Genomic DNA, 13119 nt, shown 5'->3' with positions numbered 1-13119 from the left:
CATCTGTGAATGTGACAGCTCAATCAGTGGATTGGCCTTTCATGAGCACAGCACCCAAACAGCGCTTTGTGTCCGTCTGTCCCCATTACCATTTTATATGCATGCACACCTGCGGGCAATTTCCACCTCCAACTGCCTCCAAGGGTATTTTAAAAATAAACCATTCCCATTGTTCTGGAGGAACAGCTTCCACTGAACAAGTGTAACAAAAAAGTACGAAGCGGTCTCACTAGAAAATTAAAAAGGAGACAGTTGTGGATGCTCAGAAATATAGCAGAGGTTGAACAATGAAGACTTGTTGATTTAGTGCTTCAAGCCATGAAACCAGCATATGTTCTGTCAAATATTTGAGTGCACATAAACTACTACTACACCTCACCTTTGTAAGCACAGCTTTCATATTTACTGTGGCAAATTACCATATGTCGTTGTCATGGAGATGCAGCAAGGCACACAGCATAGGAACAATGTTATTACACACTGTATGTCCTTTTTGTTGTAAAGTGTGAGCACTCCTGAGTGCATCCTCTTACCTGATGACTGCAATGACACAACACTATGGACTTTAGCCCTAGTCTCTTCAACTGAATATATGATATTCCTACAGCATCTAAACATATGTTTATTCCCTAAAACTGTATGAACACTAATGTTTTGAGTAGTCATTTACATTTTTGAGTGATAGGTTAGAAGCCTTCATGCTTTAGTTCCTGTGAACTAATCAAAATAATCCAACCCTGGGCCATGGTCTTTTTATCTATTACAATAGCACAGTGGTGTATTTACATCTGTGAAAAACCACATCATGATAGTTTAAACCAATGCAAAGAGGCTTTTTTTAATGAATCAAGCCTGTAGCTTTGAAGCTGGCACAAATGTGTCCAATTACTCCCACGGTGACCTGGGATTCAGGTAATGAGGAAGGGTTCTGCACCATGTCATTACGGGCAATATATTAAGCCAATAGAAATCATCCATGCCAGGCCTTCAGAATTGGTGTAAAAGCTCGTCTAATCAAGCCTTCACAGACAGGCAGAACAAAACAAACGCTATTCCCTCCAGATGAAATCCTCCGTAGTAGCTGAGCAGGAGGAGAGAGGAGAGTCTGTATAATAGCCTCCATCCACTTTTGTCTTTTCTGAAAGGAGGCAACTCACATGTTATTAACATAAGGTCTGTTACCTGAGATTGCTTTCTGCCTGGCATGACTGAGCGGAATATGAAATGAGCTTCTGATGGACACAAGGCCATTTTATCCCCTTGTGGCCCATTCATTGCTTTCAACCCGTGCTTTTATTCTTTCCCCTTTTTTTTCCAGCATTTTTTTTTGTCCACAAAAGCTTCTTTGATGCATTTCATCCCAGGTGCTTTAACCCTTGGTGGAGCCTGTCTCTATATGTGAACAGAGCTGCAGCAGAGGGAAAGTTATAGATCACTCAAAATTCACTGAGGGAGTTATAAAGAAACTTGAAGAGTTTGGTTGAAGTCAGGGGATGCGATTAGTTGATAATCTAAAATGATGATATTTATCTATTAGTTATTTTTGGAGTATAGTGATTCAGGATGCTTACCACATTGGGTTTCACTTCCCATCTATTCATCCATCATCTGAACTTGGGGCTGGAGCCTATCCCAGCTATATCTACAGGTGAGAAGCAGGGTACACCCTGAACGGGTCTGGGTTTCACTTCCATCCATCCATCATCTGAACCTGCTTTGTCCTGGACAGGTCTGGGTTTTACTTGTGGTTAAAAACATTAACTTTTTCCATACAGTCAGATGAGTTGGCAGCTGATACTACAAAATCAATGCTTAAGATGTGTGCATTACAGATTCTGCCCACTATCAGACAACTTGAGAGGCTGTGAATGTTTCCTTTCATCAACCCCCTGCCTGTGCTCTTTCTGAATGCCTGCCTGTTGTTTAGTAGACAAACTGTGTTCTGAAAAAACTGTTTTTGCAGTCACAATACAGCAAAAGTGGTTTTAGACTAATGGATTTAGGGGTTCACTCTTCAAACTGCTTTCAATAGCAGTGAGCACTTAAAGGAGCACACACCGATCAGCTGCAGCTTTTAAAACCACTGACAGGTGACATGAATAACACAGGTTGTCTCCATACAATGACACCTGTTCAGTGTTGGGCTGTTTCAGACAGCAAGAGTTGAAGCAAGTTCTTCAAGTATGTGATTAAGACTGTATGTGTTACTTTAGACCTGGCCTCTGCAGTCTGTTTTCTTTTATATAAAATAAATCACCAGTGAAATCACCTCTGCTGCTTTGTCTTCTTTCAGGCTGTTACTTGAGGCGAAGGCTTTTCTTCAAATGCCAAGAATCATATATGATTTACACTTCATTAAATCTGCAGTGAGGACACAAATGGCCTACAAACATAATTCTACCATAAAGTGCTTTACAGCCCAAAGAGGTTTAAGATAAGTGAATACAGAAAACAGGACACAGACGGACTGCATCAAGCAAATGCTGCACAACAGAGTGAAAAAATATATTACAGGACTGTGTTAGAAAGTGGATCAATAGAGGACAACAAGTGCCGGAGTGCTGGCGTGATAATAGCTTCAGCATTCTGTCCTTGACTCAAACAATGGTCGCTCTTCACTACTTATTGAAGGGCTTCACCATGGTAACTGGTGATGGTGGAGATACTAGAAGGTTTTTTTTTCTAAATAACAACATGTTTGCTTTTTTTGTTCTGTTTGTAAATCGACAATCAAAATGATTAAATCTCACAATAAACTCATAAACCCAACTTTATTTATTTGGAACCTTGATGCCTCTATGTCCCCATACAATACATTCAGTATATACATTTGGCCATGAGGGACTGTACAGAGATATGTTATAGTAGTGCATACATACGTGGCACGAAAATGTACACAAAGCAAACTCATACATGCCACTTTACCACAGTAAAGTGATACACAAAATACACTCAGGGCAAGTCAATGGCTGATGGCTGCTTAGACCAATACAAACACACACGCGCTCATACACTCACACACCCACACTGCTTCATGCATGCACAACTGTGTGTACACACACACTCTTTAAGCTTTAAGACACTTCTGAGGGAGGAGAGGGGCTCTTTTAGGTTCTCATAATAGAAATATGTGAATGTGAAGACAGTGTCTGCTGACTGCAGCAAATCCCGTCCCTTTTGTCAGAACACCCTCCCCTCTGTCTCTCCTCTTTTCCCTTTCTCTAAAGCTAAGGCCTCTCTCTCCAGGCAGCATGGCCATCATACGCGGGCTCTTTCCTCTAGTAGAGTTAATACTCATCAGCAGCAGTAACTAAACCAAGAGCCTCTACTCTACATATAGTGAACATTCTGAAACATAAAGAATACATCACACATATCTTTGCATTTCTTCTTAGAATATCTTGTCTCAAGGAAACACATAGGTCCACTTTAACAACATACTGTTTCTCAATAAAGCTGTAGACGCCATAGAGAGACTCCCTCATGTGACATACTGACTTAATGATAACTGCCTGCTCACCTACTGCGGCAGCAAAAGTCTGGATACATCATCCTTTATTTACTATTCATAACACACTGCTGATTACACTTACGCCCGGTGGACATTTTGTACCATCACATTTGTCATAAACATTAGTTGGAGGCACACACTCCTTTCGCTTTCCCTTCAGTGACTGCAGTTTAGAGTTGCATAGCACACAGTGAAGATATAATCAAAGCCAAAAGACTTTGTATATACAGTGGTCATGCTTGATAAGTCAGTTTCTAATGTTATTTTCCAGCCTGGACAAAAGACTCACCGAAACATTTTTATTATTTACTTTGCTTAATTAAACCACTGAATTTGGCAACAGGGCAGATGATTTTTTCTTGATCTCACATGCATTATGCAGTGTTATTCGTGGCCAGGCTATTGGGGGCAAATCAGATAGTGTGGACTGAAAAAAACATTTCTTTGAATTGGCAAATTCATTGAGGAAATACAGGAAGAAAGGTAAATTAATAAGCCACTCTCCTCTAGGAGTTTAGGGGAGAAAAGGAGTGACAACTAAAGAGGTACCAGAAAACATTACACTCTGTTAGTCTGTGCACACATTCTCGTACACATGAACGTGTAGAACACATGCACCCTCACAACGTTCACGTTCACTAATGACATCTGGAGGTTTTAATGTAAAGCATGACAGGTTGAAGGTAAGCGTTTATCTGGTTGGGACGGGCTGTACTGTGATCGATGTGGGCAGATGGCTGGGTGGGGGTATGCTGTCACACGAGGCTTGACAACCCTGTTGGTTGGGAGACGCGGTACTCCTGTCCCAGAGTCAGGCCACCGAGGTGAACGTGCATTTAAGCAGAATTGGAAACAAGGAAAATGCAAAGCACCACAGCAAAAAAGAGGTCCCCAAAAAACACGATCACATCGGCACAGAACAATGAGGGCAAGGGGGAGGCCAACGGGCCAATCACAAAGGAGTAACACATCAGTAATAATTACCCCAGAATAAATTACAGTCAGAACAATCATTAAAAGCAGAACTGGAAACCAGCTGATCTAGAGGACTGAGTTGACCCATGCATTATAAGGCATTAACCAAACATTTGTTACTGACATCACACAGTATTATAATAGTGACTGTACATACAATTGCTGATCTGAAAAAAAAAAGATCTGGGATTAACCGTTTTCAAAAAAACTTGTTCCTAAAACCAATGGTGCAATTTTAAGTAAACTGGGAATGTCGAAGGGAGAGCAGATCGATGTCTACAATCCCATTGTACCTATTGATCTGCAGATGGGCGAATGAAATTGATTTTCTGAGGTAGACAATGCAGGCATATTTCATTCTCCCGATGCAAAACCATTCTAAGCAGGGGTGGTGGGGGTAATTTGGTCCACTTGGACAGGCTCTGGTCTCTAGCCTCAGCCAATTGTACTATGTTGGACAGGCTGACCCATCCATCATGCTCTCCTGCCTGTCGCACCACGATGATACTTACACTGTCATTGGTGTGATACACCCACTCTGTGATGGATAGCAGACAACATGCATTATGACAAGATAGAGAGATCAGTCTGCACACTTCACAGGCCTGTTGATTCCGCACAGAAGGGGACACAACGCGCATACCACGGCCAGTTTATTTGATATCCTGGCCACTGTATGGTGCCTGCACGGGCAATCACTCCACATGCATCATAAATGCTGCTTCTCTTACACTGCTCTTACAATCAAGTCCCCCATGAAAATACAACTGCAGTATCAGCAGAGCCGAAACAAGCAAGAAACTCAAACATTTCATACATACTTGTCACTCAAGAAAAAGGTACAACAAATTATGATAAATGGTGAGTCCCAGTGACAAATGTTATGTTGTACCTTTCTTTTTCTTTGAGTGTTAAGTGCTATGGGCAAACAGCTCAACAATCAATGAAATGATGTTCTTTCTATAGTCAGTCTCTGATGTAATAAGTTGATGGCTGTCATAAATAAAATAAAATATAATAAAATATTTTAAAAACTTCTGCATCAGTGAGTCTGTACGAGTGTGTATGAGATAGTATGCAGGAGGCCTTCAAAACAGGTCTGGAATCTGTCGGCCAGTGAGGTGAGTCACGATCAGCAGTTTGGGATGCCACTGTTCATCTTCCCATGAGCCTAATGGTTCTGTCCGAAGGGACAAGAAGCGTTGAGCTACAGGGCGGCCTGGTGAGTACTACAGGGGAAGGTGACCCAGACCACTATAGTGTCCTGATGGCTACAGGGTAGAGCAGGGACATGTGTTCAGCACCCTTGATGGGCAGCTTGCGACTGGAGTAGAAGTGGATGATCTCAGGCACGCTGTCGAAGGGGCAGCTGTTCTGGCCCAGGATGTACTTGTTCTCCTTCGTCCGGGTCAACTTCATGTGCATGAAGCCTTGGCTGCTCCTGGAGACAGAGAAGACAAATGGAAGAAACATTCAGCTCAAATCCAACAAGATTAAGATAGACCACTGTGGCCATCTAAGTTCAAGCTGCTAGCATGGCGACATTTGCTGACTAGGTGAAAGATACAGGATCATCAATAAAAATCTAAAGGGTACTACATGGCCATTCATACAACAAGAAACATTTCACTCTACAAATGTCAGCCTCTTAGAGGCACTCATTTATCTCGTCAGTGTTGGGATATCTTGCTAATGGGGGATATCCCCTGGGCAACACTGATATTTTGTACCAAATATACAGCAAGATATTCCACTGTGGACCAAAGTTGAATGGTATCACCTAACAGGCAACAAAAAGCATGGCTTGTCATATTACATGTTATTATTGGCCTTCTTCTCTCCTGTGCCTCTATCATGTTATTTGACACTGAAAACATTTGTGAAATTTGGCCGAAGCAGGGTGCTATTTACATGTTATTCCATGCCAACAGATAGACCTAAGCAGGGTCATGGCTAAAAGTATTTTTAAGAGAAGTGAAGTCTGTTTAAACCTGTGAACAGATCAGCCCTCCCTGACAGCACTGTTCGCATTTCCACCTGCTGTAGTTGCTCCCTACAGTACGTGACAATGTTCTGAAAGCTGGATTACCTCTGAGAACTCCAGGAGCTGTCTGGGGAGGAGACTAACAGGCAGGTTGCTTAAGGTGCTGGGTTTCACATGCAGCACACAAGGATGAGGCTAATGAACCCCCAAAATAAATCACTTAAGCTACAGCAATAAATGCACAGCAAATTAAAAGCTCCCTGTGCGTCTCTAGGAGCCTCAATCAATACGTTTTTACAGCTTGCCAGTAATCTGCTTTAAAATAGAAAATGACTCTTCTTTTTGACGCTGCTAAGTGAAGCAACAGTAAACTTTAGTGACAAAGTTCATGCTGAAATAATGTTCCCTATAGCCTGCTGTAAATATAGATTTATCTTTACACAACACATTTGAATAACACAATAGTTTTTCTTCCAAGAGGCAGCTAATGCTTGAAGCAAGCTATGACTCCTGTTTGCTCATATACTATTCACAGACATTATGGTCTGTCCTCAACATAATGTGCATCAGTCTTTTCCAGCTGACTAAACTTGCAGCTCTGTATTGTTGTTTTCCTCAGGTCTGAACCCTTATTGCATGATGATAATGTTTTTGAAGTGCATAAAAGTAACCTCAAGATTACCAATTTCCACCAACCCATCAAATAAGCTTTTAACCCATCTACCTCTGGGACTACAGCATTGTCAAAGCGTTGTGGAACAGGCCTCTCATGAGAACAGTTCGCCTGAAGGGTAAATGTATACAAGGCGTTAAGTAGCAGACATGTTATTTATTCTATCCACAAAGCCCAGATGCAGATGCTGACAGCGACACACATGAGTGCGCATTTCTGCTTTGATAAGATCCAGTGAAAGCACGGCGGTCAAAGCTTTTGATGAGGTCTACAACCTATGTCACAGGTGTTTGTTTTTTATTCCAGTCAGGGAGACAAACGCAGCAACTAAAATGAACAACATTTCTGTTTATAAGGCTGGCTGAGAAAATACTGTAAACATACACATATTTGTGGTAATGCTCATTATCTGTGACGAACAGGAAAGAGAATTATGCTTTAGGCACCTTAAACGTAAGGCAAGTCCATTCTTTGCTTATCTGGTAATTGCATGTGTAAAGCCGGCAGATGTGTATGCTCCCTGTTGCACAGAGAGAGAAAAACCAGAACAAAGATAACACTGAGATGGAAAAAAATGAAGCTAAGAATGCACAGGGTTCATTCTGGGGACATCCATCAGGAATAAGATTTTTTCTCATTTCAACAAATCCTGCTTCTAAGATTAGTGGGACTGTTATTATTAGAGACAAGAGAGGATATGGCATCTGATGGAGAATAGCTCAAATATTTCAAAGCACTTTTTTTTATAATTGAGCAGAGCTGCGAGCTTCCACAGCTATAAAAAAACAAGTAAACGCTGCTATCAGACTTCTCCATTACTGCACCTCTTGCCTAAATTTTGTGTCATTGACAAGTTCATCACGATTTGAGAAGAACAAGCCAGATTTCCTTTGCTCTACACTTCTATAATTCTGCAAGTGGTCGTGCCAAGTCAAGATTTTTAAATCTTGCCTGTAAAGTGCATTTGATGAATCCTCATGTGGAGCACTGAGAGATAGGTGTTAGGTTACACAGAGCCACACTTAAAAAGGCAAACATATCAATAGCATCATTTTTAGATTCCCAGCTGATTTTCCTGTCGCTGCTCAGAGCTGCTTATCATGTTACAGTCCTGCAGAGACAGGAACCAGGACAACAGAGCACCACGGCAGGGTTGTTGATAAAATGAATATGAGGCTATTTTAGAGAAGGCAGGCCTTTGTGGTGTTATCATATCCCTGTGTTGGTGGATTTCTATTTGTCTAATCAGGCCTAATCTCACCGGGGAGGTCTGCTGTCTTGTTTATTGAGGTTTATGACTTTGATTTGAACCCTATACAACTCTGAGCAGGAACAGTGTGACAGCTTATCTCCACCTTCAACATATTGAATTGCTTCATGAATGATGCTCTCAGTGTTATGAATCTATGGCACCAGAAACAGCAAAGTCATCTGCCAAAAAGATAAGGATGCTTGGCAGAAGTAATGACCTTTTGAAGCATCAGATAGTGTGTGCACTAATTATTTCATATGAACGCTAATTAAATGAGGCTGCCTGAGATGATACCTTCCAATCTGTATCACATTTTATTTAAAAGAAGTATTCACATCCTTTACTTTTGTAAACATATTGAAACATTAAAAGATCTAAAAGCACCTGTTTGTTCATTCTCACTGATACATGATTATAACATTTTTTTTGTATTATTAATAAGCAGTATATTCATGTTGCAGTTGCTGGAGGTGTAGTGTGGTTTAAAATGTGCACAGCTCTCTGCTGAGGTGAGAAACAGAATGGCACTGTGCTCTGACAGACTTGTGAAGGGTTTAATGTTTCAAACGAATAAAAGGGTTTCTCTCCACGTAGAGGAAAAAAAGGCATTGAAAAAAAAGAGATGGGGTTAAGAGGGCAGGTGAACAAAAAAGGGGTTAGGAGGGCAGAAGAGACAGAAAGTGCTTTCCGTCAGGCCGGAGGACTCCTGAGGCTGGAGGTCTCAGTGACGCCTGTCTTTATCAATAATGCAAGACACATACGTCCCACCTCATGGCCTCATCCATTTTTCAGCAACCTCAGACATGGAGAATTTTCACCTTGGGTTTTCGCTCATTTTCTGTGGCAGCAGGGGAGACGGAGTTTGCGCAAGGGGGCTGAACCCAGAGTCACTTCTGCCTGCAGTGTAGTGGCACCTGTCATTTCCACAAAATCAGCCCACTGATCACATTCTAGGCTTAATATGACTGATGTGCGGGACATTAGATGATGCTCTGTGAAACCCAGAGGCAAATATCTATAAAACCACACACACACACACACACCATGCCCATTTTTTCCGCTGCAGGTGTCTCTCTGCAGCTATTGTGCGAGCAAACAATGAGCAATTTATAATTTGCTCTTATTAAAATTTCACCAAACCAAAACAGAAAAACAAACCCAAATGGTGTGCAGCAATTTAGTCTATTACTCTGACACTTTATATTCTTTACACCATAAACATCCATGATCTTCAAAGCCAGCCTCCTCAACCATAAGGGTGTGGAATAATAAAGGGAAACCACAACCTGCCCAAGGTATAAGCAAACCATGTGTGTGCTCCTTAAGGCAGCCCTAAATCCCAGCCTGCTCAAGGCAAAGTTTAAGGCTGACTGGGATCAGAGCAGAGAAGGGAAGGGGAAGGATCTCAGCTGCTTAGAAGGCACCTCATACTACAGTGCTCACTGGAATGCAATAAACAACTTCACTGGACGAACAGTAACAGTCCCATCAGAATGGGCTTACTCTTCTATTCCTCCTCTTAATGTGTGGCAAACAGTTATTATGGGTGTTGCAGAAGACATCTAACAACTTTTGGATTCTAAAAAAGCAGCCTTCAGAAAAGAACAAATGTTGCCCACCAGTAAAACAGCAGTTCGTCCTATCATTTGCTCAAATAGTGCAGCCATTTATTGTAGTTATTGAGACATCATGTGAACTAGTGCAATAAGACCATAACTAGGCTTCTTCCCTGACTGGTTGATTCCAGTGACCTGAGCAGACACTGCCACTTTTTTGCTAGTGTTTTATGTTCACTGAAAGGGATTAAAATAAGAAAGAAGACCATTATAATTATGTTGTTTTTGGAGTGTGGTCATATGAGTTCAAATCTGTATTCAAAGCAGTTTGGGTGGTTTAGCAAGTAGTCAAACGTGCATTTAATCTCTGTGGTTTGCAGGTAGAACGCAGGTTTAAGGAGGTTGTCAGCAGTCACAGTCAGACAGGCAGTCAGCTACAGTAGCATTAAGTTGCATTAAAACAATGAGATAAGCAGCGAACAGAATTATATTTCCTTCAATGGCATCTAAGCCTCCAGCAAGATGAGCTCCACGTTAATAACAAAGGCTAATCAATGTCTCTCTGCGTATTACAGTTTAATTTCATCTGAAGGTCATCATGCGGTTGTGGAGATTTTTCTAAATGTCATGTGGTAAAGTCCTCCCTTTAATGTAAAATGTACAGTGTGTAGAGTAAATGTGAAAAGAGCATTTGTCAACAGTGATGCTAAGATAGAACAGCTGATAGCTGAACCTAATTAACCACAGTAGGCTTTTGAAAGCTTGCAGACAGTTACAAATTGCCGGTTGTGTTTCTGACCCTGTTGCCATGGCACCTGGACTTGACACCTGGTAGGGAAAATACAAAACAAACCCACCAAATCTGCACACACCCGTCAAAGGAATAGGACGTGACTGCACTGCAGGCCTTGACGCTAAGGTAACCTCTTCCAAATGTCAGCCTAGACTAAACTAATCAGAGTGACTCTTTTGAACCCTCTGCTGGATGCGACAGGGGTCAAAGGTCACTGACAAAAGGGCACCATTAACCAAGTTGTGGGCACATCAGCAAATCAAGGAGCCAGGGCTGTATCCAAGGGGAGGTGTAGAACAAGGCATGGGCAGGATGTATAGTTGGAGAGAGACAGAGGTCTGAAAGGTGAACATCATTACCATAAAGAAAAGGCAGAGTCAGCAGACTAATGGGACACAGGTGCACATGGACCCCTACATGTTAGACTTGCACAGTGTGTGTACACTAGTAAGTATGAGCAGCAGCTATTACACTTGTTTCTATGTGTTCAGTGTACAAACCACAGAAATAAAGTACGCAACAATTTCTTACTTAAGGGAGAGAGAGTAGTCGTTCTTGCTGGTCTCACTGTTTCTCACAAGGTAGCTGGCCTCCTTACACAGCCTGAGCAGAGATTCTGCATCTGTTCGGCTGATGGCTCCATGGTACCAACTACAGTGAACAACAGGAGAGATGGTGGGAAAAAGAAACATGACCACTCAACAAAGGGTGTGAGCTGCTCAAGAACAAAAACAAAACCAAAGCAACAAACTGGAGTTTGAAATAAAATGCTGTCATAACATAGATACATTAATATCCCACTCACAACTGGCTTTCCAGGGGCATGGTGGGGTCAATGCGCTCCCCAAGAGAGGAGCTGCAGTGGTCCACAGAAGTCATTTTAGTGTTGACCAGACAGCCACTGGAATGGCGCTGCAGTGGGCGAGCTTTTCCCTCCTTGGTGGGCGACATTCGAGATTTCTCCACGCCATCAAACTGAACTGTAATAAAGGACAAAACAACTTTTACATTGAAGGAAATGATAATAATTTAATGAAACTGTGCACCCCTAATATACTCTTTTCCCAAAGATCAGAATCAGTCACTTAAAAAAAGCTGATGTGCTTCATAGGAAGTATGAATTTGTGAAGGTTACAACAAATTGGTGTGACATCCTGTTAAACTAGATCAATGCAGAGTGCAAGAACCCCTCTTCAGGTTGTCCTTTTACACACACACACAGTGCAACTCCAATTGAAGGACATGTACACACAGTGGAAGAGGTATAAATCAATCCTTCCCCACTGTGTACACATTCTACTCAGAGGAAACACACACACACACAAACTTCCTCCAGAGCGTTCCAATGACCACATGTGTCTGTAAATACACCTGTGTATGCTACAGTAGTGTGAGTGTGTACACTCTTTTAAGTACACACAAATGTGCAAACAAGCACAGATCCCACGCACAAGTTGTGCAAGTTAAACATTGAACAGCCCTTTCAAACTCTCACGGTCAACTGTGGACATGACAAGCTCCTCTTGGCAACCTCACAAGGAAGTGTTTGATGGTATGTGTGGGTTAGACATGGTCTGTGCTCAGGACGACTGCTGGAGGTCACTGTCAGTCGACTCAGCCAATCAACAAACAGAAAGGCCTTTATGTGTATTTCCAAATGCTAACATGAGAACAAAAGTGAAGATGATATTTGTGAGGACAAATGAAAGAGAACATGCATTTGTGGTAAAAGGGCTACAGAGGCTGAAAAAATGAAAGGCTGTACAGTTCAGACTGGAGTAGTGGACATCGGTGTGTGTGTGTGTGTGTGTGTGTGTGTGTGTTTTAGCTATTTTCCTCAGTCATCCATCACTATAATTGATGTCAAAACACCCCTGGCTTTGAGAAAAAAAACTATTTAGAGCCACTGACACGCTTCACAAGCAATAACAGAGGGGTGGCTTTCCACATCAACCATATGACAAGCTTTAGCTGTAGACCATTGGCTGCTTTAAGGCTTAAGATCAACATATCAAATCTGAGCCTCTGGTGAAGGGGTTAATGTAGTATGAAACTCCAGTAGACAGTGTTCATCTTTGCAGCTCTGTGTAATGGCCAGTCTTGCATCTAATGTTTAATTACCCAGACTGAACATGTCAGACTCAGTACAGACAGGCATGCACTGTGATGCTAACAACATGTCGATGAAGATGGACTTACATGTGTCTGGGCTTTTGCATTCCAGTCAGAAGATTGTATTACACTTTACAGCTGTGAGCTCATATAGTATATAGCATATAGTATAGTATAGCAAAGTATAACGAAAAATTATGTGGGTCTATGTGGGAATACATACAGTGTGTTTGAACAATGAGAGACCCTGCTGTGGTTGCACT

At 41.8% G+C, this 13119-nt stretch overlaps 1 protein-coding gene across 3 annotated transcripts in view; it reads right to left on the bottom strand.

Moving 5' to 3' along the window:
• Positions 1-2752: 2752 nt before the first annotated feature.
• shf (Src homology 2 domain containing F) overlaps positions 2753-13119 on the bottom strand; it is an 84374-nt gene continuing 74007 nt past the window's right edge. For all 3 annotated transcript variants that reach the window (XM_028401221.1, XM_028401220.1, XM_028401222.1), the window contains 3 exons: positions 11550-11724; positions 11276-11395; positions 2753-5927 (listed from right to left, as the gene is read on the bottom strand). In XM_028401221.1, coding sequence (XP_028257022.1) covers positions 5741-5927; positions 11276-11395; positions 11550-11724 — 482 coding nt within the window. In that variant the 3' untranslated portion in view covers positions 2753-5740. The remainder of the gene's footprint in view (positions 5928-11275; positions 11396-11549; positions 11725-13119) is intronic.

Source organism: Parambassis ranga, chromosome 3 (assembly GCF_900634625.1).
Source record: "Parambassis ranga chromosome 3, fParRan2.1, whole genome shotgun sequence".
Lineage (NCBI taxonomy): Eukaryota > Metazoa > Chordata > Actinopteri > Ambassidae > Parambassis > Parambassis ranga.
Note: the sequence above shows the minus strand (reverse complement) of the source record. Positions and strands in the feature narration are given on the sequence as shown.